Source organism: Lontra canadensis, unplaced genomic scaffold (genome assembly GCF_010015895.1).
Source record: "Lontra canadensis isolate GAN:19392208 unplaced genomic scaffold, GSC_riverotter_1.0 scaffold181, whole genome shotgun sequence".
Lineage (NCBI taxonomy): Eukaryota > Metazoa > Chordata > Mammalia > Carnivora > Mustelidae > Lontra > Lontra canadensis.
This window is the reverse complement of record NW_022631175.1, coordinates 947,459-971,003: the sequence shown is the minus strand read 5'-3', so window position 1 is coordinate 971,003 and position 23,545 is coordinate 947,459. Positions and strand designations below refer to the sequence as shown.

General features: G+C 44.1%; 2 protein-coding genes across 3 annotated transcripts in view; both read left to right on the top strand.

Moving 5' to 3' along the window:
* Positions 1–4,311, top strand: part of CANX (calnexin) — a 35,355-nt gene extending 31,044 nt beyond the window's left edge. For both annotated transcript variants that reach the window (XM_032846796.1, XM_032846797.1), the window contains 2 exons: positions 1–80; positions 1,946–4,311. In XM_032846796.1, coding sequence (XP_032702687.1) covers positions 1–80; positions 1,946–1,999 — 134 coding nt within the window. In that variant the 3' untranslated portion in view covers positions 2,000–4,311. The remainder of the gene's footprint in view (positions 81–1,945) is intronic.
* Positions 4,312–6,168: 1,857 nt separating this feature from the next.
* MAML1 (mastermind like transcriptional coactivator 1) overlaps positions 6,169–23,545 on the top strand; it is a 44,512-nt gene continuing 27,135 nt past the window's right edge. The window contains exon 1 of the mRNA XM_032846795.1: positions 6,169–6,785. Within this exon, the coding sequence (XP_032702686.1) occupies positions 6,438–6,785 (348 nt within the window). The 5' untranslated portion in view covers positions 6,169–6,437. The remainder of the gene's footprint in view (positions 6,786–23,545) is intronic.

Below are 23,545 nucleotides of genomic sequence, written 5' to 3'. Positions count from 1 at the left end.
AAGAGAAGCAGAAAAGTGATGCTGAAGAAGATGGGGGTACTGCCAGTCAGGAGGAGGACGACAGGAAACCTAAAGTAGAGGTAACGGCAGGGGGGAGTACGTTTTCCAGCCCAAGCAGCTTGGGGAAGGTGCATTTAAGTAGGGGCTTATTTTCAGAGGATAATTTTCATGGGCTGTGGCAGTAAGAAAAAAATCCATGAGGATTAATTTTTTAAAAGTAGAATTCTTAGCAACATAGGGAAGCATTTCCTTGGATCATTTAAAACTACATCTGAATCTCAGAAGTATTTTTCTCTGCTGTAATTGATTTTCTGGAGTAAGCAGAAGGTTTCAGGGGAAAACCAATAACGTGTTTGCGAAGATGGTAACTTCAGATTCAGGTTATTATCCAACACGTGGGTCTCCTTTCTCTCTCCTCACTGTGCCCTGAAAAAGTATTTCCTTCCCTGGTGGTCTAGTGGTTAGGAGGGGGAAAAAAGTATTTCTTGAACAATGATTTTATTGTATTCTAAAATTTTTGTCCCTGTTGTTCATGGATTTGTTCATTCAGCAATTATTTATGGAGTGCCCGTCATGGGCCTCACATTGTCCGTGAACAAGACAAAGATACCCTTCCTTTGGGGAGTCTAAATTCTAGTGGGAGGAAACTGACAATAAGCAGTAGGCATTATAATGAAGTAAATAATATGTTAGGAAGTGATGGGCTGTGAAAAATAAAAGTAGAACAGAAAGAGGTATTAGAAGTACTGGAGGTGGGGTGGGGTGCAGTGTTAGAGATGGTAGGCCTTGTTGAAGAGGTGACCCTGGGGCTGACTTAAAAGAGATAAAGGACTTGGCTGTAGAAATGTCCATGGGAAGAAACATTCCTACAGAGACAACAGCCAGCCCAGAGGCCTGAAGGTAGTAGTCTAGAAGACCATGTGGGCCAGTAGAGTCAGGGGTGGGGAAGGCTCCAGATTAGGTGGGGTATCCCAGGTAGTGGTGTGGGCTTGGCTTCTCCTTGTGAAATGGGCAGCCATTGCAGGCTTTGGGGCACAGGAGTGACAGGATCTGATTACGCTGGCTGCCGTGTTTTCTACAGACCGGGGAGAATCAGTGAGACCAGTTGGGAGGCTGCTGTGGTAATGCAGGCAAGATAATGGTGGCTATGAGCAGGGGTAGAGGAGAGTGTGAGAACTCACTGGGCTTCTCGGTACAGATTTTGGGTGGATTGAATAGTAGGATATATGAGGGAAAGAATAATCTACATCTTTCTTGGGGCCCTTTCGCAAGCACTGCTCTGTTTCAGTCTGCTCCTTCCTCGAAAACCCTACCCAGTTTCCATTCCAGCTTCTACAACTGCCCCTCCATCGATAAAGGTCAATGCTGTTGATACCTTCTGTGGCTATATTCTGTCTCAACTACAATGTAGACTTTGAACTAGATGTACTTCTTTCAGGTAGGGACCGGTCTCACACATGTATTTTATATTCCCCAATCTTCCTCACAAAATAGAAGAAGCTCTGTAGAGTACGAAGAGCCCTGGGCGTACAGTCTTGAGTGCTGTGTGGGGCCCACTGGGACAGTCCCCCGTCCCCTGAGATCCTAGCTTTCTCAGCCTCAGAATGGGGCTAATGTGCCCACAGGCCAGTAGGTTATTCAGGATTGAGCAAGATCACGTGGGAAAGCAGGGCATCTGGTCCTTTTTAAAGAAAATTTTGATGGGTTAGATTGAGGAAAGTGGATGTTTACAGAAAACAGTACAGACAAAATTAGAGCATACAGAACCCTGCTGCCTTTGAGAAAACCATTGTTTCTGGTACATTTTCTTCTAATCGTTTTTCTTCTCTTGTTTTTGCTGCAGATGGGTTACCCTCAGCCTGGCTGATCTTGAAAGCTTGGTGAAGTTTTCACTTATTTAAAGCATTGCTAATTATAGTGAATTTCTTATTTTTTCAACCAACAGGAGGATGAAATTTTGAACAGATCACCAAGAAACAGAAAGCCACGAAGAGAGTGAAACAATCTTAAGAACTTGATCTGTGATTTCCTCTCCCTCCCCTTTCCCTGCAAGCGTGGTCCTAGGAGAGGGCCTGGCACACCTTAGGTTGAAACTCCGAAAACCTCCAGACGTCACCATCGACAGGCTCTAGTCGAACACTAGCCCGTGTAATTGTAAACATCTAAGCAGTCAGTAATTGCAGTTGTGATATAAAGGACCTTGTGTCTGTAGAAAGAAAGCATATAACATTAATGGTTGTGAAATGTAACATGAAGCAACTAACTTGTATTTTGTTTTCGTTTTTGTTTTAAACATCTTTGTTTTTTAAAATAGAGTGATAGAACTTTGCCCATCTTTAAAATCTTGGCTTAATTTAATATATTAATCTGTCCGTGCAGAAATAACACCAACCTTTAGAAATGCTAGGGGGATGAATTGCAGTTTTTAGAATCAAATTTGTTTTTTAAGTTTGGTGTTACAAAACATTCAAGTGTTCTCTGTCCCTTAAAATTGATAATCATGTTGAAAGTGCAGTCATTTGTGGTTATAATCTTGTTTTGCTTGCTTCCATTGCCCAGTCTTCCTAAGGAAACTGAGGAGATGGACTGGATGGAAGCCCAAATTTATGTAAAGGTTGTTTCAGTTGTATTAAAAATAGACATACAGAAAGAAGAAATTTTTCCTCTTGATGTTGGTTAGACCATACAGTGCGTGTGTTCTCTTGCCCTTGGAACAGCTCCGTTCCCAGACGGCTTTGCAGTCAGTGGAGGAAGTAGCATAAGGTGGCACACGGGCAGTCATGCTTCCCAGACTGGGGGAGTCTGGGCACCAGCCGTCCAGAGCAGGGGGCTATTTAAGGAATGCTCCCAGGGCATGGGGGCTCCCAAGTAGACGCACATGTTTTCATCACTTCCACTGTGTTGACACTGTTTCCTTCCCTGTTGCCCCAGATCCCCAGCTTTCTCCTCTGCTATGCATTTTCTTCACAGCGCAGCTTGCAGTCCGTTGCTGAAAATGATTATACGCTCTGCATAGTGTTAAGCTTTATTGTGATTGTTTCTTCTTCCTTTTTTAAGCAGACCCACACCTTTCCAGGGTCAAAGTACAGGATAGAATACTGTCCTTCATCTTTACCCATTTCTTTTTACTCTGTGTAAAGACTTGAGAAGTCTAAGCCAGAGGTGAGCCAATTCAGAATTGACTGTAATTGAACACAGGCTAAAAGTATTTATGGGAGGAGTGACATACAGCATGAATTATCTGATTTTTTTTTTTTTTTTTTAGCTGCTAACTTTTGAAGTCTTCATTTGCAGTTCATGTAACATTTGTGTCTTAAATTACATGATAAAGCAGTCCTGTTGAAAAAAAATTTTTTTTGTTTGGGTATGTGGCTTGTAGAATTCTTTAAAAAGTGATCTTAGATTTGTTTTTTTCATGTGGAATGCAGATGGGTGCTATCAGAGCCTCTCCCCCATCACTCTAGTGTAATATCATTATTACACCACACTGAAATGTGTTCAGAATTGTTTTAGCTTTATTCTTTCTTCAGAGGTGTTTCAAATGTACCGATGACACTGTTTCTTGCACTGAATATATAAACACTCCAAAGTGTTTATATTGGGGAGATTTGGGAAGGAAGTATATTCATAAAAGATGAAGGCTGTATCTGTTTATTTTGTTTATCTTCAATTTTTTACTGGTTCACTGAAATTCTTAGGAGGGTGGGATGAATTTTTCTTGCTGTTCCGTGCTTTATCCTTTTCATCTGTTGTTATGTGGTCACAGTGACCTTAGCTATGTAGCAGACTTTCCCAAATGTATTGAGTGCAAATAAACAGTTACTTAGCAAGATCTGAAAATATGTCTGCAGGTTTCTCCTTGAAGCAAATGTGGGGGATTACTGCATTTCCAGAAACCTGCCTTCCTCACTGTCTGGTGTTACGTCTCCTGTCTCACCTAACAGTTTCTTCCAGCTGATCTGTGGAATGACAAGTACAAACTAGAAGGTTCATTTGCCTTTCTGGGATTATTTAGTAGCAAAGTTTGTTAAAAAAAAAAAAAAAGAAGAAGAAAAATCTTTTCTTGGTTTTCTCTTTGTTGAAGGTGCGCCCTTCCGATTAAATGTCTGACACATTAATGAATGACCAGCAGTATTTAGTTCTTAAAATGCACTTAAATTAATAGTTTTCCATGCTGGCTGTCTTGTCACAGTGTTGTAAAATCCCACTCCATCAGATGTGTTCAGTTTCTCTTACCACAAAATACTCTCCATTTTTCTCAAATTGTCACGTCACTAAATGGTATTACATTAAAGCCCTGTGTTAAGTGTCTGCTTTTGACTGAACTTCTTCATGGTAACTTCCAAGTCAAGTGTTATGCTGCAGAAAATGTGGATGGTTGAGTAATTACTTCATGTCACCGTGTGGATTTGATCCAGTCAATTCAGTGTAGATTGGGCATTCTTTCTCTGCTGGATTGCAGGTCAGCATTTCCTATTGTAGAGTAGGGATAGCAGCTCAGAAATGGGGGAGGGGGCAGTAACTTGTAGATAATTTTTTTTTTTCTTTAAGATTTTACTCATTTATTTGACAGACCACAAGCAGCAGGTGGGGTGGGAGAGGGAGACGCAGGGTCTCTGCTGAGCGAGCAAGGAGGCAGACACTGGGCTTGATTCCAGGACCCTGGGATCATGACCTGAGCTGAAGGCGGAGCTATAACTGACTGAGCCACCCAGGCACGCCCCTCTTTTTTTTTTTTTTTTTTTTTTTTTTTAAGATTTTATGATAACATTCTTTAATGTATGGGAGCCATTGAACTCTTAATTTTTATTAGAGAATGTTCAGAATCGGACTCTATCTTTCACATATTAAGTATTTCAAGGATGTTTTTGAAGTTAGGTCAAAACTTCTTAAATATGTGCTAAGGCTTTTGGATTCCTCGCTGGAAGGGAAGTACACAGAGTGTAGTACTCTTAGTTACTATTCTCTCCCCTATTAGAAAGTAGTTTAATTCTAATGCAAAATATATGTTTGAAGACTGGGGGGAAAAAACCCAGAACCATTGATGTTGCCTTCATGAGCTCTGGACACTTTTGACTTGAGCCTCTTGTATTTATTTTTTTACAGCATTGGTATAAAAACATACTACGTGAGTAAGAACTTTTTTTTCCTTCTGATTTTAAAATAAAATATTTTTGTGGGCCCTAGCAAAAAGTTACTGTAACAAATGTTTGAATTGGTGGTGGTCCTGGCACCTCCTGTTTAACTTTTTAGCAGTTAGGTTGCCCATGACTGTTCCCTACCTCTTGAGCCAACGTAGGCTTAGTTACCTAGTTTTAGTACTGAGTCACTGCTCCTGTTCCCCACCCCCAGTCTCCCACCCCTTATGCCTACTGGTTATAATACTAAACGTAATTGTCTCTGGTTGGATTTTGTTGAGTGACTCAATTTTACCTAAGCCACCATCCTTTAATGGCCCGCCAGTCTCCCTGTTTTTTGGCTGAAGCTTCAGCCTTTACAGTTCTAGTCCCCAGTAATGGAGCCAGAATCCTCTTCACATCTGCTGGGGCTTTTTTTTTTTTTTTTTTTTTTTTTAGTTTTTTAAGTACTTTCGAAACTTGCTCAAACTTTTATATCAAGTGGAAACTGACAGTGATTCAGAATGGTGCAAGAGGAAGCCTCTTCCAGCTCACTCGTGGACAATTCCGACCAATGATGAGGCTGGATGTAAGGAATGCGGTGGAAAAACAGCTGACATTGAAAAAGCGTGGCTACTTTTGAGTTGATGGAAACAGCTCAAAAAGGCTGCAGGGGAAGAAACTGGTGAAGCGCTGTAGTGCCAGGCGGGCGTCTGGGTCAGGCAGTTAACGATATGCTTCGCGGTCTGCCCCTTTCCTCCGCGGGCCCGGAAGGGCCTGCCGGTGAGGGCTGGCGTTTAGGACCGGCTCCCGTCGGTCATACTTGGCCCTGTGCCCGGCACTCAAGCCCGCCCGGGGGCTTCCCTCCGCCCCTCACTTGAGAGTTCCTTTTAAACTCCGCTCGGGAGCCCCAACGCACCTCTTGCGTGCTCGCCCCCACCCCTCGGGCGGCCCGCTCTGCCTGCTCTGATTGGCCGCAGTGCCTGCTCATCAGCCGTGACGCCGGGGTCGCCTGTCGGGGCCCCGCCCTCTTCCGAGAGCCCTGAAAACAATTTTAAGATGGCGGCGACGGCGGCGCGGAAAACAATGGGGCCGGGGCGGCGGGGACAGGCCGAAGCCTGAGGTGGGCAGCGAGCGCCGGCCCGGGTTGGGCCGAGCGGGGCCAGAGGAAGACCCGCCGCCGCGCGCTAGCCCGCTCCGCAGCCCGCGGGGCCATGGCGCGGCCGTGAGGCGGCCGGGCCGCCGGCGGGGAGCGGAGCCCGCAGTGCCAGCCGGCCCCGAGAGGCCCGCCCCGGGCCCGGCCCGTGCAGCCCGCGGCCCATGGTGCTGCCCACCTGCCCCATGGCGGAGTTCGCGCTGCCGCGGCACAGCGCGGTCATGGAGCGCCTCCGCCGGCGCATCGAGCTGTGCCGGCGCCACCACAGCACCTGCGAGGCCCGCTACGAGGCCGTGTCGCCCGAGCGCCTGGAGCTCGAGCGCCAGCACACCTTCGCCTTGCACCAGCGCTGCATCCAGGCCAAAGCCAAGCGCGCCGGCAAGCACCGGCAGCCGCCCGCCTCGGCCGCGGCCCCGGCCCCGGCGCCCGCCGCCACCCCGGCGTCCGCCGCGCCGGCCTCGGCCCCGCGACTCGACGCCGCCGACGGCCCAGAGCACGGCCGCCCCGTCGCGGTGAGTAGGGCGTGGGGAGCACCCCCTGTCCCCTGTCCTGGGGGAGACGCTGCCTCTGACGCCGCCCGGCCGCCTTGTGGGTTCCCCGGTGCCCGCAGCTCCTCGGGTCCGGCTCGGGGGAGGCTGACACGGCAGGGACGGAGCGGTTGTCATCTGCGGGAAACGGCACTGTGGCATTTACTTTGGGAGAACATGACCGTAAGGACCTGACTTAATTAAGGCCCCGGCTGGGGAGGCTGGGAACTGTGGCTGAAAGGTTATTCTTCCGGGCTTGATTCCGAATGTTTGGTAACTTTTTGGGGGGAGCAGGCTGGCACAGAGTTGCCTCTGATAGCGGCCTCATTTATCCTGCGAATATTTATAAGGTCCCTGCTCTTTGAAGAGCCAGGGCTTGCATATGGAAATAAGCCGATCCGCGGTTGTCCAAATTAAACGGTTCTGAACGGAAAAATCCAAAAATCTTGGGAGATCACAGCAAAAGGCATAATACTGCTCATCGAGTTGCGAAGAAAGTATTATTGCTTGTTGAGGCAGCCCCGAAATGTGTGAACTTGTAATTCCAGTAATATTGACGACAGTTCCCGCTTTAATTGACAAACCTCTTAAGAATCTCCGATGATGTTAGAGAATTTGTTGGTTAGAGGTTCACCTCCGTGAAACTGATTTATAAAAGGAAGATTTATTTATTTATTTATTTATTTATTTATTTATTTATTTTTTGTGGTGGTTTTCCTGATGATTTAAAGTTTAAAACAAGTGTTACCGGTCTAGTTTGTTCTGTGTGTTTTTAAAATTTGTGCCTCTATTACCTCTCACTAGGCTATTGCTGTGCTGGTCCCTTACTAGTCTTTGGTCGTTCTTTCTCTCTAAATGCTCTGCCCCCATGGGTCCTATGCTCTGGTGAGTGCTTTTCCTCATTCTTTCCTACACTGGGCTGCTGGACATTTCATTGCTTATCGTATCCACTAGTCCAGGCTTCTGAACCTCACTTTTTCCGTCTGTAAACTGTGGATGTCGTTTAGCTTCTTATCCTCCAGGGTTCTTACAAGACTCCAATGAGTGCGGGTGTGAAAATATTTCCTATTTCTTAAACAGAGAGGCTGCTGCCTGCAGGGCCCTTCTCCCCTTTCAGAATCCTGCCCTCATCCTTTGGCTCATCTTCCTCTTCTTTAAAGCTTGTTTCTGACCACCCTAGCCCACCGTCAGTCTTCTTTGTGAAAACATTTGGAAAAGGTATGGCAGGCACATAGTGGTACTGCTTTAGGTCATGTCTTGCCAAGCCGACGGTACGCCCTGGGAGGCAGGGAGGAGTTTGGCTCAGTCCTGTGCACATCTTAGGCCTCCCGCACATGCTGAGTGATTGATACTCAGCTTTGTAGTACTTTACTCAGTCATCTATCCTTCTACGCGCTAACCTTAAAAAGTAAAATGGCTTAATTTCATGAGCCACCTTTACTTACAACTCTTGTTTTAAGGAAAGCCTGTAAGAGTAGTGGATGGTCATTCCAATTTAAGTAAACAACGAAAGCTCATAAAAATCCTAGTTTTATACTCCAAACAGTTGCCTTGAACACTCTGTAGAAGGTGTATGAGTAGTGATTCAATTTGTTTAAAGGGAGTAAGAGCTTAGACTCTATGTTATTTTTAGTGCTGATTTACTGGAAAGAAATGAGGCACGCTGTTTGAAGAGAAATTAATTCTGAGTGTTAGAACTTGAATATGGCTTGTCATTCATTCCTTCGGGTGTTAGAGCCTAAGCAGGTGGACCGTATTATGTTGATGTCTTATCACGTTAAACTTTGACCCAAGGATTTCATGAGTTTAAACTTCAGAGTGGAATTGCTCTTCCGCCTCCCTCTTAGAGAGAGGGACCCTTTTCACTTCAGTCTACAACTGATTCTAGCTGAGCTCTTTGGCCTTGGAATGGGGTCGTAGTAACAAGAATAGGTCCGTGTCACTAAGATAACAGTGGTGTTTTCCATTTTAATGGCTTACTCAGTTCAGAGAGGAGAGCGTCCTTCCCCAGATAGGACTTTGCCTTGGAGAGAGAGCACAGCTTTCCACAGAGAAGTGGAGTGGAGAAGGTGCCTCTTAGTCATTGTTATTTTGGACAGTTCTATATGTGTACTTGATCTGATTAATATCCCTTACATAGGGAATATTATTAGTTCTCCCCCGCCCCCAGTTGTACTATAATACTGGTAGGCAGCTGTTTCATCAGCAACCGTTTGTAAAACTGAAAAGGGATCAGATTTATAGAGTTCAACCTTCAGGTTTTTTCCTTTCTTAGGATGTCCCAACACCAGCAGTCTTAACCTTATTTTGGTTATTCTGTTAAAGAATAAAGAAGGCACCGAAGAAACGGTCCCTCAGACTTTTTTCTATTCTAGTTGTCAAGGAATGACCTTACTGGGTTTTCTTTATACTGTATGTGTATTAAAGACCAGATTGGTTTTTCTTTTTAAAATTTATTTTTTTGAGAGACAGAGAAAGAGAGAGAGCGAGCAGAGAGAGGGGCAGAGGAAGAGAGAGAGTCCCAAGGAGACTCTATGCCAACTGCATAGCCCAGTGCAGGATTTGATCCCAGGACCCTGAGATCATGACCTGAGCTGAAATCAAGAGTCAGATGCTCAACCGACTGAGCCACCCAGGTGCCCCCAGTATTGCTTTCTAATGACAGTTAAGACTGACTTCTTTTGGAATACCTGGGTGGCTCATTCGGTTAAGAATCTGCCTTCTGCTTAGGTCAGAATCCCCAGGTCCTGGAATCAAGTGTGGTGTTGGGATCCTTGCTTAGTGAGGACCCTGTTTCTCCCTCTGCCTGCCACTCCCCCTGCTTGTGCGCTCTCTCGCTGACAAATAAAATCTTTTTTTTAAAAATCCAACTTTTTTTTTTAAGATTTTATTTATTTATTTGACAGACAGAGATCACAAGTAGGCAGAGAGACAGATCCCCTTGCCAAGCAGAGAGCCCGATGGGGGGCTCGATCCCAGGACCCTGGGATCATGACCTGAGCCGAGGGCAGAGGCCCTAACCCACTGAGCCACCAAGGTGCCCTCCCCCAATTGACTTTTTATTAGGAATGCTAGATTATAGAGAATTATCTAACCACTTTATACAAGCGTTATGTAATGAAAATCGTCTTATGCAATAGCTTGAGCATTTTCTTTTAGTAAAATGCCATAAAGGTTTATGCTTCATCCCTTTATCCACTATTGTTACATTTTTGCTGCTTATTCCTGAAGTAGTTGTGAAAGTCTCTGGAGAAATTTGATAGTTGCCTGCCAACCATTCATGGAAGTTGCCTTCCCTGCTTAGTTTAGGTGTAAGAACTTTACCTTTCTCTCTCTCTTTTTAATTTTTTATTTGTACATAATTTAAAACTTAGAAAAAAGGTACACAAATACTACAAAGACCATTTGTACATCTTCACTTAGATTCTGCCCATATCACCATTGTGTCCCATTTGCTTTATCATTAGCCTACACGCTCTTTCTCCTGTCTACATCCATCCTTCCATCTCTTTCTCTCTCTTAAAACACCTTTGTTCTCTGAACTACGTGAGCACTACCTGAAAATCTCACAGCTCTCTACTCGCAGACAACCCAGTGTGTGTTTTTAAGAGTTAAGAAACATATACAGCATTTCAGTAATGATTTTGTAGACCAAACTGTGTTAGAATTATGCAAATAACAAATTACTAGACATCTTACTGTAATCATGCGGGATAGTTTTAGAGAAGAGATGACTAATGTGGCTTTAGGATCCCATTTCTTCCTATAACATCTGGGACCTTGTCCTGGCCCTCTTTCCTTTTTTATCTTTAGTCCCCTTTCCCACTGGCCCTTCCCTTCAGCTTGAAAACATAAGCAATTATTCTCCTTTCTTTTGTCTTTTCTCACTCTCAGAATAGTATTCCATCTTTTTCCTTCCCTTTGCCCTTTCCCCTTGAACTTCCCATTTACTCATTAGCCCATTGTAATCTGCCTTTTCCCTCTTCTTCTCTTCCGAAATTGCCCCTTTAAAGGGCACCAAAGATGGAATTGCCAAATTCAGTGGCTTCTTAGTCATCATTCTTTTTGACTTCCTCCTTCTCAAGGCTCTTCTCTTAGTTTCTGCTCTCTTCTTCTTCTTCTTTTTTGTTTTTTTTAAAGATTCCATTTATCCACTTGACAGATCACAAGCAGGCTGAGAGGCAGGCGGGGTGGGGGGAGGCAGGGTCCCCGCTGAGCAGAGACCCCCCCCCCACATGTGGGACTCGATCCCAGGACCCTGGGATCATGACCTGAGCCAAAGGCAGCAGCTTAACCCACTGAGCCACCCAGGCACCCCTCTGCTCCCTTCTGATTCTCTTTCCAGTTTTCTGGTTTTTTTCCTCAGTCTCCAGCTTTCCCTTAATAATTCATGCAACGAGTACTTGAGTGCCTACTGTGGGCCAGAGGGGATTTTAGGCACTAGGAATACAGCAGTGAACAAGACAAATTAAAACTCCGGCTTCATGGAGAAAGAGATAGATAATTTTAAAAACTAATTTTTATAATATTATAATGCTAAGAAAATATGAGAGGAGTATTGTGCTACTGGTTGACTTACAGTAGCAGCTTTAGATAAGATGCTCTTGTCTTTATCTGGGCCTGATTGACAGGGGGTCATCAGTCAGCTGGAAGTCTCAGAAAAGAACATTCCAGTTAGAGAAAACCACCAGCACAAAGTCTCTGAGGCAGGAACCTTCTGAGAAAGGAGGTCATTGTGGCTGGAGAGATGGCAGGTAGGTAGCTAGTGTGAGATGTGGGTAAGAAGGGCCAGATCAAGTGCACTGGGAAGCAGTTAGCAGGGTTTTAAGCAGAAGCATGACTTATGTTTTAAAGGCCATTCTGGTGCTATGGAGAATGCTTGGGGTTGGTGTACACAGGAGTGGATACAGTTAAGGCTTTTGCGGTGGTCTAGACTGAGGCTGGATATGGCAGTGGCGATGGAGAGGAGGAGTTGGGTTTTGTATAGCTCCCAAAGGCAGAGGTGACAGGGCTTAGTGATGGGCCAGATGGAGTCGATTGGGGGGTTGGGAGGAGGAGAAAGGGAGAATTCTGAGTTTTTTGGCTTGAGAAGCTTTCTTGGCATGCCTTTTAGATACTACTATTACTGGGTTACTCTGCTCTCTACTTTTTCCACACAGTCCTGTTTTCCTGGGTCATGTCATTGTTTGTTTCATGGCTCCGTCTACCACCTATAATAGTAAGAGTCTGCAGATCTCCAGATCTTTCTTCCAAGTTTCAGATCCATATTTCCAGCTGTCTACCGGACCTTTCCACTTTTATTTCCCACATATCCAAAATGGACTCTCCCTTTTTCCTGCCAATCTTATATTCCTTCTGAGTATTTTCCCTAGGCCAGTCATCCGAAGTAGAAACCTGTGAATTGCCCACTCCTTTCCTACAGTTGCCACTTTCCATTGGTCTGTTCAACCATTTGAGCCCCTGCTAAGAGCCAGGAATCATGGTCATACTGGACCTAGGTCTTGTAGCCTCAGGGGAGTAGGTGGCAAGCTAGTTTTTGCACAGCTATGTTGAGGGCTGCAAAGCCTGGGGGAATACTGGGGAAGGGCTGCCTCTTGGATGAAGCTTGGAAGGCATTAAAGACTTGACTTTTACGGGCGCCTGGGTGGCTCAGTGGATTAAGCCTCTGCCTTTGGCTCAGGTCATAATCCCAGGGTCCTGGGATCAAGCCCCACATCAGGCTCTTTGCTCAGCAGGGAGCCTGCCCCCTCCTCTCTCTCTGCCTGTCTCTCTGCCTACTTGTGATCTGTCAAATAAATAAAAAAAATTGAAAAAAAAAAAAGACTTTTAAATGTCTTAAGATTTTGCTGGATGCTTTGCCTAAAAGGTGTTCTGTGGAGCATTAATTGTACAGAATATTAAAAGAGTTCTAGAGTTGGAGAAACAAATTTAAACAGTTTCCGTTACTAGGAGTTTTCCAAGCCTTTAAATACAACTAATATACATGGGGACTTGAGCTCTTATCACAGGGCATCTAATAGGATTTTGATCCCTTTGGGAAACTAAGCAAAAGCACAAAATTATGACAGTAACTAGTTCTTTGAATTTGGGGCTTCAAGTGTTAGAAGCTAGAAGGTGAAGCTAGAAAGGTAGTCATATCCTGAAAAGCTGTGTATTTGATACTGGGTGTTTGGACTATATAATTCTTTACAACACTGCGAACCCCTTCAACACATTTTTTTTTAAAGATCTTATTTATTTATTTGACAGAGAGATCACAAGTAGGCAGAGAGGCAGGCAGAGAGAGAGGCAGAGGCTTTAACCCACTGAACCACCCAGGTGCCCCCCACCCTTCGACACATTTTTATGTGGACATCTACAACTTCATCCCAGGTTTTTAAGCTTACCAAAAATCGTAACGCAAGGGCGCCTGGGTGGCTCAGTGGGTTAATCCTCTGCCTCAGCTCAGGTCAGGATCCCAGGGTCGTGGGATCGAGCCCCACATCGGGCTCTCTGCTCAGCAGGGAGCCTGCTTCCCCCCACTCTCCCTGCCTCTCTGCCTACTTGTGATCTCTCTGTCAAATAAATAAAATCTTTAAAAAAATTTTTTGATCAACTGTATGCTTAATTACCGTAACTCCGTTTATTAAGTGAAATATATGAAATAAGTATATGTAACAGTCTTATAAGTGCTTACATATATTCAGTATGAATCAACTGTTTTAAAAAGAGAAAAGACAAAATGCTATTTATAGTTTCAGGGGCTGTAGCTTTCAGAGAATTATAAATATTAACATTTAAAAATAAGGTGGTTACATCACTTTTTAAAATGTAGCCTGTGGAATCTGAATACCTTAGCAGTACACTTTTATCATCCATTTAACAAATGCTTTTCTTTCATAGAAATTTGAAATCCTTCCTTTTCCTCTTGTAACTTGCATTTCTTTAATACTTGCCCCACATAGTTTTGGGTTTGTTTTTTTTTTTAAGATTTTATTTATTTAGAGACAGAGAGAGTGAGCGCAGAAGCAGTGGGGGAAGGGCAGAGGGAGAAGGAGAAGCAGATGCTGGACTCAGTACTATGGTCCCAGGATTATGACCTGAGCCGAAAACGACTGAGCCACCCAGGAGCCCCTGCCCTACATAGTTTTATTCTAACATAGTGTGTGTGTGTGTGTGTGTGTGTGTGTGTGTGTGTGTGTTTAGGTCTTTTTATTTTATCATTCTAGCAAATTTCTCGGCAACAATTAAAAGGCCTCAAAATTGAAACTGAAAACTTTTCAATTTACTTTGACCATAAAGCTCTATGGATATTTTTGCTCTCTTTAAGAAAGGTTGAGTGAGTGCTGTGAAGTGTGTAAACCTGGCGATTCACAGACCTGTACTCCTGGGGATAAAAATATATTATATGTTTATTAAAAAATTAATTTAAAAAAAAGTTGACTTAAGGGTGACTGGGTGGCTCAGTGGGTTAAAGCCTCTGCCTTCTGCTCGGGTTGTGGTTTCGGGTTCCTGGGATCGAGCCCCTGCATCAGACTCTGCTCAGCAGGGAGCCTGCTTCCTCCTCTCTATCTCTCTGCCTGTCTCTCTGCCTACCTGTGATCTCTATCAAATAAATAAAATCAAATAAAATCTTTTTTTTAAAAAAGGGTTGATTTATACAAAAGAAAAATACAGGTAGTATTTATAAGTTTCTGTGTGTTACATGTTTTCTTATTTCAGTAAGTTGAGTTAGACTTAGTGCACAACCAACAACTAATACATCATAAATTTTTGTAAATAATCATTAAGCTAAAAGAGCATAAGTTTATTAGAAATTCCTCACTTAAGGGTCCCTGGGTGGCTCAGTCAGTTGAGGGTCCTACTCCTGGATTTGGCTCAGGTCATGATCTCAAGCGCTCAGTGCTGAGTCCAGTTGGGCTTCTTTCCCTCTTCCTCCCCCTCCCCCACTCTGCCTTCTCAACCCTTCTCTTGCATGAAGTATCTCTCTTTTTCAAATAAGTAAATAAAATTAAAAAAAAAAAAAAAAGAAATGCCTCCCTTTGTGAGATGGATGAGTCTTTCCCCTTCCGCAGTTTGTTCATGGAACCATGAGTGAATATTGTTGATAAAATAAGAGTTTTCAATTCTGTCCCTATTTTTTGTTTTTATAAATGTAAGCTCCAGAAATCCTTATTCACATTAATGCAAAAGCAAGGAAGAAATTTAGTTCTAGCATTGTTACACATTTTTTTTTGAAGACTGAGTTGTATACCAAAATCACATGGTGATCAATCATCAAAAACTAGTTTACTAATTAACCTCAGGAATTGGTTATGTACTCTTTCAGTTTTATTGAAAACAAAGAATTAGAAGCCATCTTGGATCTAGAGAGTATAATGCGAAATGAGTGAAATAAGGCAGAGAAAGACAAATACCATATGATTTCACTCTTATGTAGAATTTATTTATTTTTTAAAGATTTTCTTTATTTGAGAGAGAGCAGGGGAAGGGGCAGAGGGAGAGGAAGAAGCAGACTCCCCGCTGAGCCCGGAGCCCAACACGGGGCTCAGTCCCAGAACCCTGGGATCATGACCTGAGCTGAAGGCAGTCACTTAACCAACTGAACCACCCAGGCCCCTCATATGGGGAATTTAAGAAAAAAAACAAGCAAAAGAGAAAAAAGACAAATCAAGAAACAGACTCCTAATTATAGAGAACAAACTGATTACCAGAGAGGTGAATCAGGTGTCAGGGATTAAGGAGAGCACTTGCCATGATGAGCACTGTGGGTGATGCATGGAAGTGTTGAATCACTACATTGTGCACCTGAAACTAGTATTACACTGTAAACTAACTGGAATTTAAATAAAAACTTAAAATTAGAATCCATCTGCTAATGAAAGGATTAATCTCATTAGTCAGTCACTCATTTACTGAGAAATATACAAAAGGCTTTATCAAGTCTTATCAATTGATTACCGATTATACCGGTTTTTCTTTTCTTAGAGGTACCTTGTTTAACCGAATATTCTCAAAATAGGTTGGGCCAATCTAAACACACTTTTCTACACTTTTGTCAATACAGTGTTTTTGATAAAATCCTCTGTTGGCTTTGAATATATTTTCATCAAACTGTGACTATAGTTTGTTTAATATCTGAAAAGTTTGGACAGTCTCTGCCATGTAACCTAACTGGCAAAACCAGTCTTTATTGTTAGATTTATTAGCCACATCAGGCTCAGCTTTCTATCAGAAAAGGTTTGACTTTATTTTTCAAATACTCATCCCCATGACTTCCATCTCACTTCTGAATTCTAAGGGGAAGAGTTAAAGAGCATGGAGCCTTGTGGTGAATTTTGTTACCTGCATCAAATACCACTCATTGCCTTCATATTTCTTACCCTGTTCTGTCTGCTTTCTTGTGGAGCATTCCTTCAAAGAGCTGATTTGATAACTTGAGGATGAAGGAGTGATGTCTTTAAATGGAAAATGCCACAACTCCAGCTACCCGGTCTATGGTGTGTCTGAATTTAAAGCATCCTAACTCAAAGACCAGATGTTCGCCATGTTAAGTGCTCAAGGCCCTGAGGTCCATGGAGAACTATTCTATCTGTCAGAGCAGAGCAGCGGCGGAGACTTGGCACACGGTAAACATTTGGAGCAGCATTAGTGCTACCAGGCCTAGTGGAGCAACTTGTTATCAGTGTGGCATCCGGTACCATGGGAATGAAGCCCAGGTGACGCCCTCCCAAGATCCCCCAGATACTTTGAATGCAGTTCTTTGAAATGGCCTAAATTCTCTTGGTATCATCACATGTATCTTTCCCCAGTCTTGTAACATCTGCAGCTCCTCATTCAGAATTCTGCTCATACATCATCTTTTCCGGGACTCGTCTCACGTCCCTCCTCAAGCTGGGCCAGGTGCTCAACCTCTGTCAGAAAAATCACATTCAGCTTTAGTGTGTTTGCTGCTCTCCAATAGACTCTGAGCCACCTGCGAGCAAGACCAAGAGTCTAGAACCATACCTGCCACATATTCAGCAAGTGTTTATTCAGTGGATGACATTGTGGCTGGAACTGTGAATGGGGACTCATAAGCTGTATGTTTTCAAGCTGGGATCATTTCAGAAGTGGAGTTGGCAGAAGTAAGACCTGTAGTCCCCAGTTTGCACTCCCATGTTGAATGCAGCATTGTTCACAGTAACCAAGAGGTAGAAGCAACCTAAGTGTCCCATCTGGACATGAATGGATGAAGAAAATGTGGTGTGTACATACAGTGAAATGTTATTCGCCCTTAAAAAGGAAAGGAAGTCCTGTCATACGCTACAACATGGATGAACCTTGAGGACGTTATCCTAAGTGAAATAGACCAGTCTCCAAAAAAGGCAAATACTGCATGATTCCACTTACATGAGATATCTAAAATAGTCACTCTTAGGAATAGAAAATAGGATGGTAGTTGCCAGGGGCTAAAGGGATGGGGGTTGGGGGAGCTGTTCATTGGATACGGAGTTTCAGTTTTGCAAGATGAAAAAGTTCTAGAGATCAGTTGCACAGCATGTACCATATACTTAAAAAAGGTTAAGATGGGGGACGCCTGGGTGGCTCAGTTGGTTGGACGACTGCCTTCGGCTCAGGTCATGATCCCAGAGTCCCGGGATCGAGTCCCGCATCGGGCTCCCAGCTCCATGGGGAGTCTGCTTCTCCCTCTGACCTTCTCCTCGTTCATGCTCTCTCTCACTGCCTCTCTCTCAAATAAATAAATAAAATCTTTTTTTTTTTTTTTTAAAGATTTTTTATTTATTTATTTGTCAGAGACAGAGGGAGAGAGGGTGAGCGAGCACAGGCAGACAGAGAGGCAGGCAGAGGCAGAGGGAGAAGCAGGCTCCCCGCGGAGCAAGGAGCCCGATGTGGGACTCGATCCCAGGACGCTGGGATCATGACCTGAGCCGAAGGCAGCCGCTTAACCAACTGAGCCACCCAGGCGTCCCTAAATAAATAAAATCTTTAAAAAAAAAAAAAAAAAGGTTAAGATGGTGTATTTTATGGTACAGTTTTTGAAAAAATTAGCTACAAGATAAAAGCTGTGATTTTACAAACTATATACCCTGGAAACTTCTTAGAAATATTAATGGATTCTTAATTAAATTTATATCAGTGAAATTAGACCAGTTTCATTCAAAAATCAATCAGAGAGGGGCACCTCAGTGGCCCAGTCTGTTAAGCGTTTGCCTTTGGCTCAGGTTGTGATCCCAGGGTCCTGGGATGAGCCCTGCGTCAGACCCCCTGCTCAGTGGGGAGTCAGCTTTTCCCTCTCCCTCTGTCCTTTCCCCCCCTTCTTGTGTGCACTCTCTCTGTCTCTCATGCTTTCAAATAAATAAAATTTTAAAAAATCAGAGAAAGATATAATAGATTTTGTGATTCTCTGCTTAAATATAAAACAATGAAAAACTTTGTTTTGTTTATCTGTTTTGCATCTCTGTTTCTGTATAGTTATGAATAAAAATTTGTTGATCTAAACAAAACTAAAACAAACAAACAAACCCCCCTCCCCCCAGTATGTCTTCCCTATGGCTCAGGGAAGGAAGGTGCTGTAAATGAGAAAGAAGGTAGTTAAAAGATTTGCATGCAAAAGGGATGAAGCTGGTTATGGGCCTAGATCCAAAAACCTGAATGCAGTGATACTTTTGGCCTAAAGTAATTACGTGACTTTAGGTATGGTACTTTGTCTCTCTCCTCTCCAACCTCCCTTGTCTTTAAAAGATATTAAGGGGACAAAAAAAACTAACAGACCAGAGATTGTAAATTAACTGGAAACATTTACTTCTAAGCAGAGAACACAATCTAGCATGGTTTGGGCTCTGGGGCATGTGGTTCAGGGGAGGAAAAATAGGGTGGTTCTTTTAAAGCCAGAAGACCACAGACCATCTCTTCCCTTGCTAGGAAAGCAAAGACTCTGTGTTGCTGACTGGCTAATGATAATCAGCACCTTTCCATTAAGGAAGCCCTGGGTTGCCCAGAGGTGGGCTGCTTTGTGAAGGGGCTGCCTGCCTAGGATTTAGCCTTTGGCTGCCTCTGCTACTTAGATCAGATGTGCCTATCTTTGGATCATGGCATCCAGTCACATTTGCTTTGATCTAAGTAGTCAAGGGTCTCAGGTCAAAAGAAAATTTTAAAAGGACCAGACTCTCTTTCTTTCTTTCTTTCTTTTTTTTTTTTAAGATTTTATTTATTTATTTGACAGAACGCAAGCAGGCAGAGGGAGAAGCAGGCTCCTCGCTGAGCAAGGACCGGATGTGGGACTCGATCCTAGGACCCTGTGATCATGACCTGAGCCAAAGGCAGATGCTTAACTGACTGAGCCACCCAGGCGTCCCAAGGACCAGATTCTTTCAATATTTTGTCATTCCGTCCTCACAACGGTCTCATAAGGTGGATATTATTGTGGCCAATTTTACTTGTAAGGAAACTAAGATTCATAGGTTAAGTTGTCAAGGTTGCCAGCTCAGTGGTAAGACAAGGATTCAAACCAGAGTCCAGTACCAGAGCTCTTTCTCTCTCTTTTTTTTTTTTTTTTAAGATTGTATTTATTTATTTGACAGACAGAGATCACAAGTAGGCAGAGAGGCAGGCAGAGAGAGAGAGGTGGAAGCAGGCTCTCCGCTGAGCGGAGAGCCCGATGCGGGGCTCGATCCCAGGACCCTGGGATCATGACATGAGCCGAAGGCAGAGGCTTTAACCCACTGAGCCACCCAGGCGCCCCCAGAGCTCTTTCTCTTTCTACTGTGCCATTTAGGTTCTGCAGATGCCATACATGCGAAAGAACTTTTCAAAGATCAGAAGCCTTTTTAGAAACATATTACTGGTTAACACATGATTTACGATAGCACAGTTAATACATTATTTAGTATAGTAAAGACACTTTCTGTGGCAGGGGACATATGAGAATTGGGGCACTTTTAAAATATACATCTCCTTGCCTTCTGATGCCCTCCCTCCTCTATCTGTCCCCTGACTTTTATCTTTAGTCACGGCTAAAATGAGTTGCTGTTATTTGGGCGCCTGGGTGGCTCAGTTGGTTGAGTGTCTGAGTCTTGGTTTCAGCTCAGGTCATGATCTCAGGGTTGTAGGATCGAGTCCGGAGTGGGGCTCTGTGATCTGCAGGGAGTCTGCTTGAGATTCTACCCTTCCCCCTGCCACCACCACCATTGCCGCGCCCCCCGCCCCCGCACTCTCTATTTCTCTCTCAAGTAAATAAATCTTTAATACGAGTTGCTTTTATTGATGGGAGAATGTCATATCCCTTAATTGTGTGGGGGGGTGTCAGTTAAATGTTTGGTCTCAGTTCTTCACTCTATAGGTCATTTTTTCTTTTAAGATTTTATTTATTTATTTGACAGAGTTCACAAGTAGGCAGAGACACAGGCAGAGAGAGAGGAGAAAGTAGGCTCCTTGCTGAGCAGAGAGCCCGATGCGGGCTCCATCCCAGGACCCTGGGATCATGACCTGAGCCAAAGGCAGGGGCTTTAACCCACTGAGCCACCCAGGCACCCCTATAGGTCATATTATACACCCACACCTTTGGCATAGCTTTACTTCTTCATCCCTTGATTTGGGGGCTTGGACATGTGAATTATTTTTGGCCAATGAGATATTATTGAGAGAGATTAAGAAGATGCATTGTATTTATGGAACAAGAATTTTAAAAATTCAGAAAGCAAAATCTTAGAGATGTTTTTAAAATATGAAGTATATGTGTGAACTATGCATATGAAATAGGAGTAATTTTCCCAAAAAGTAAAGAAGAAAGAGACAAAACAGATGGAAAATAAAAAAGAAAATTAGACAACCGGTGTAGGAGGTCCAACATCTATCTGAATAACAGAAATAACAGGAAGTGCGGAAACAAGGTGGGAAATGATTAATAAAATAACTTGAGATCTGAAGAACAGGAGTTGCCAGATTCAAAGGGCACGCTGTGTGAGGAAGCACTGGGGAAGAAAATAGCCCCATACCAGTCACTGGGTTTAAAGAAAAGATTCTACAGGTTGCTGAGGTAGGGTACTAGGTCACATATCAAGAATCAGAATTGGAAGGGGCGCCTGGGTGCCTCAGTGGGTTAAAGCCTCTGCTTTCGGCTCAGGTCATGATCTCAGGGTCCTGGGACCAAGCCCCACATTGGGCTCTCTACTCAGCAGGGAGCCTGCTTCCCCCTCTCTCTCTCTCTGCCTGCCTCTCTGCCTACTTGTGATCTCTGTCTGTCAAATAAATAAATAAAATCTTTAAAGAAAAAAAAAAAAGAATCCGAATGGCTTTGGATTTCATGGCAGCAACATATGAAGCCAAAAGACATTAGTACAGTGCCTTAAGAATTCTGAAGGCAAATGATTACAGGAACTCTAGACCTAGCCAAAATATACAAGAATGAGTATAGGATAGTCATTTTCAAAGATAAAGATTTTTCAAAATTTAACTGCCACACACCCTTTCTCAAGGACCTACTGCAAGATGTACTCCACCAAATTGAAAGGTAAGTCAAGAAAGAGTAAGACGTGAGGTGCAGAAAAGACAAGACTCAACATAGAAGAAAACGAGGAGGGAATCCCTTGGAGGATGAGGGAGCACTCCTAGGATGCCAGCTCTGGGGCTGATGTGGACAGGGCTGAGCCATCCCACAATGCTGTGACCCCAGAGACAGCTGGGCATCACGAAGACCCCTCCCCATTTCCATCGGGCCATCTTCTTAAACCAAGGACAGAACGCCCAGGATGGCTTGGTCCAGATTCTCATGAAGATTTGGCTTGTCTTGAACATGTGCTCCTGAGGGTCTCTCCCCTGATGCTCTGCTGAGTGCATTTGTGTCCCTCACAGAAGTTTTCAGCTTTTCTCTGAGAGCGGGAGGCAGCCCCTTCCCTCTGGCCATAATTCTGCCGCATGTCCAGTGCCTGGTCCACACCTCATTCTTGCTAAGCACTCCAGTGTGAAGAGCCCCATGTTGCCCAAGCCTCACTGGTGGCCTTGCTTGCAACTTCCCCAGAAGGGGCCTTGTCACCTCCCAGGGAAGGGGAAGTCAGACCACAACCTGACCTGGAGACTCTTCTTCTCACCTCCTCCTGGACTCTCTGTCCAGCAGGGGCAGTACTGCCCTCTTCTTGCACAGCTGGCATGTGCAGGAGACTAGGGCAGCGATCATTTGGGCATAGATTACGTGAGGGTGGTAGAGCTGTAGACAAAATCAGATAACACGAAATCAGGACATTTGTTCTCTCTTGTGGAGTGAAGAAGGAGGGTGCAGGAATTTATAAGGAGAGCTTCTGAGGCTTAATGTGTGTATGAATCACTTGAAGTTGCTTTCAAAATGTAGATTTATAGGGATGCCTGGGTGGCTCAGCCAGTTAAGCGTCTGCCTTCGGCTTGGGACACGATCCTAGAGTACCGGGATCGAGTCCCACATAGGGCTCCCTGCTCAGTGGAGAGCCTGTTTCTCTCCTCCCTCTGCTTGCTGCTCTGCCTACTTGTGCTCTCTGTCAAATGAATAAATTTTTAAAAAATCTTTAATAAAAAAATGCAGATTTCTAAGAGGTGGCAGTGACAGAGATGCAGTATTTTGTAACCTTTCAGGTGATGCCAGTTCTGTTGGTCCTGGGACCACACGTTGAGTGCCAAGGTCTGAAGTGTTTCTTAACTTGAGCAGTTGGAAAATAGTATTTGTTTTATTACTGTCCTTTGCACTGTGATGTGTGCATATGTGTATGATACCCTTCATAAGAGCAAGAAAAAAGTTCATTGCTAAAGAAAACTATGAGAAGGATGTGTTGAGCAATACGCCTGGAGACATAAGCAAGTCAAATCATAAAAGCCTTACATACTGTATTAGGGTTCTCCAGAGAAACAGAACCCGTGTGTGTGTGTGTGTGTGTGTGTGTGTGTGTGTGTGTGAGAGAGAGAGAGAGAGAGAGAGATACTGATCAGCTGGTTGATTATAGTAAGTTGGCTTGTGCAGTTATGGAGGCTAGCATGTGCTAAGGTCTGCAGTTGGCAACCTGGAGACCCGAGAGAGCCAGTGGTCTAGTTCCAGTCCAGATGTTGACAGGCTTGAGACCCCACAAAGAGCCAGTGTTTCCTGTTTAGTCCAGAGGCAGGAAAATCCTCATGTCTCAGCTCCAGGCAAGCAGACAGGAAGAGTTCCTTCTTACCTCCATCTTGTTCTGGTAGGCTGAGTGGGGTCCACCCGAATTAGGGAGGGCAATCTGCTTTACTCAAGCTACTGACGCAGACATTAATTTCATCTGGAAACCCCCTCACAGATGCACCCAGAATTATGTTTGGCCAGATAGACATTTGGACACTTGGTGATCTATTCACGTTGATGCCCGGAATCAACCATTGTGTATACCATGGCAGGGAGCTTAAATTTGATTCTTCTCCGTGTACTGTGGAGAGCCGGGTTAAAGAATTTAAATAACGGTGAACCGTTGAGTAAATTTGTGCCTTAGATAATCTTTGCGTTGGTGTGGAGGATGGTGTGGAGGATGAATTGAGCATAGGTAGTTGAGAAGGGCTGTTTCATTGGTCTAGACAAGATATGATTAGGAGAAGCTAGAAAGTGGCAGTGTGGGCCAAGGAGGTGGTAAAATTGGTGAAATTGGGGGATGTATCAAGAGGTTCTGATTTCGGGCACCTGGGTGGCTCAATGGGTTAAGCCTCTGTCTTCAGCTCGGGCCATGTTCTCAGGGTCCTGGGATCGAGCCCCACATGGGGCTCTCTGCTCAGCAGGAAGCCTG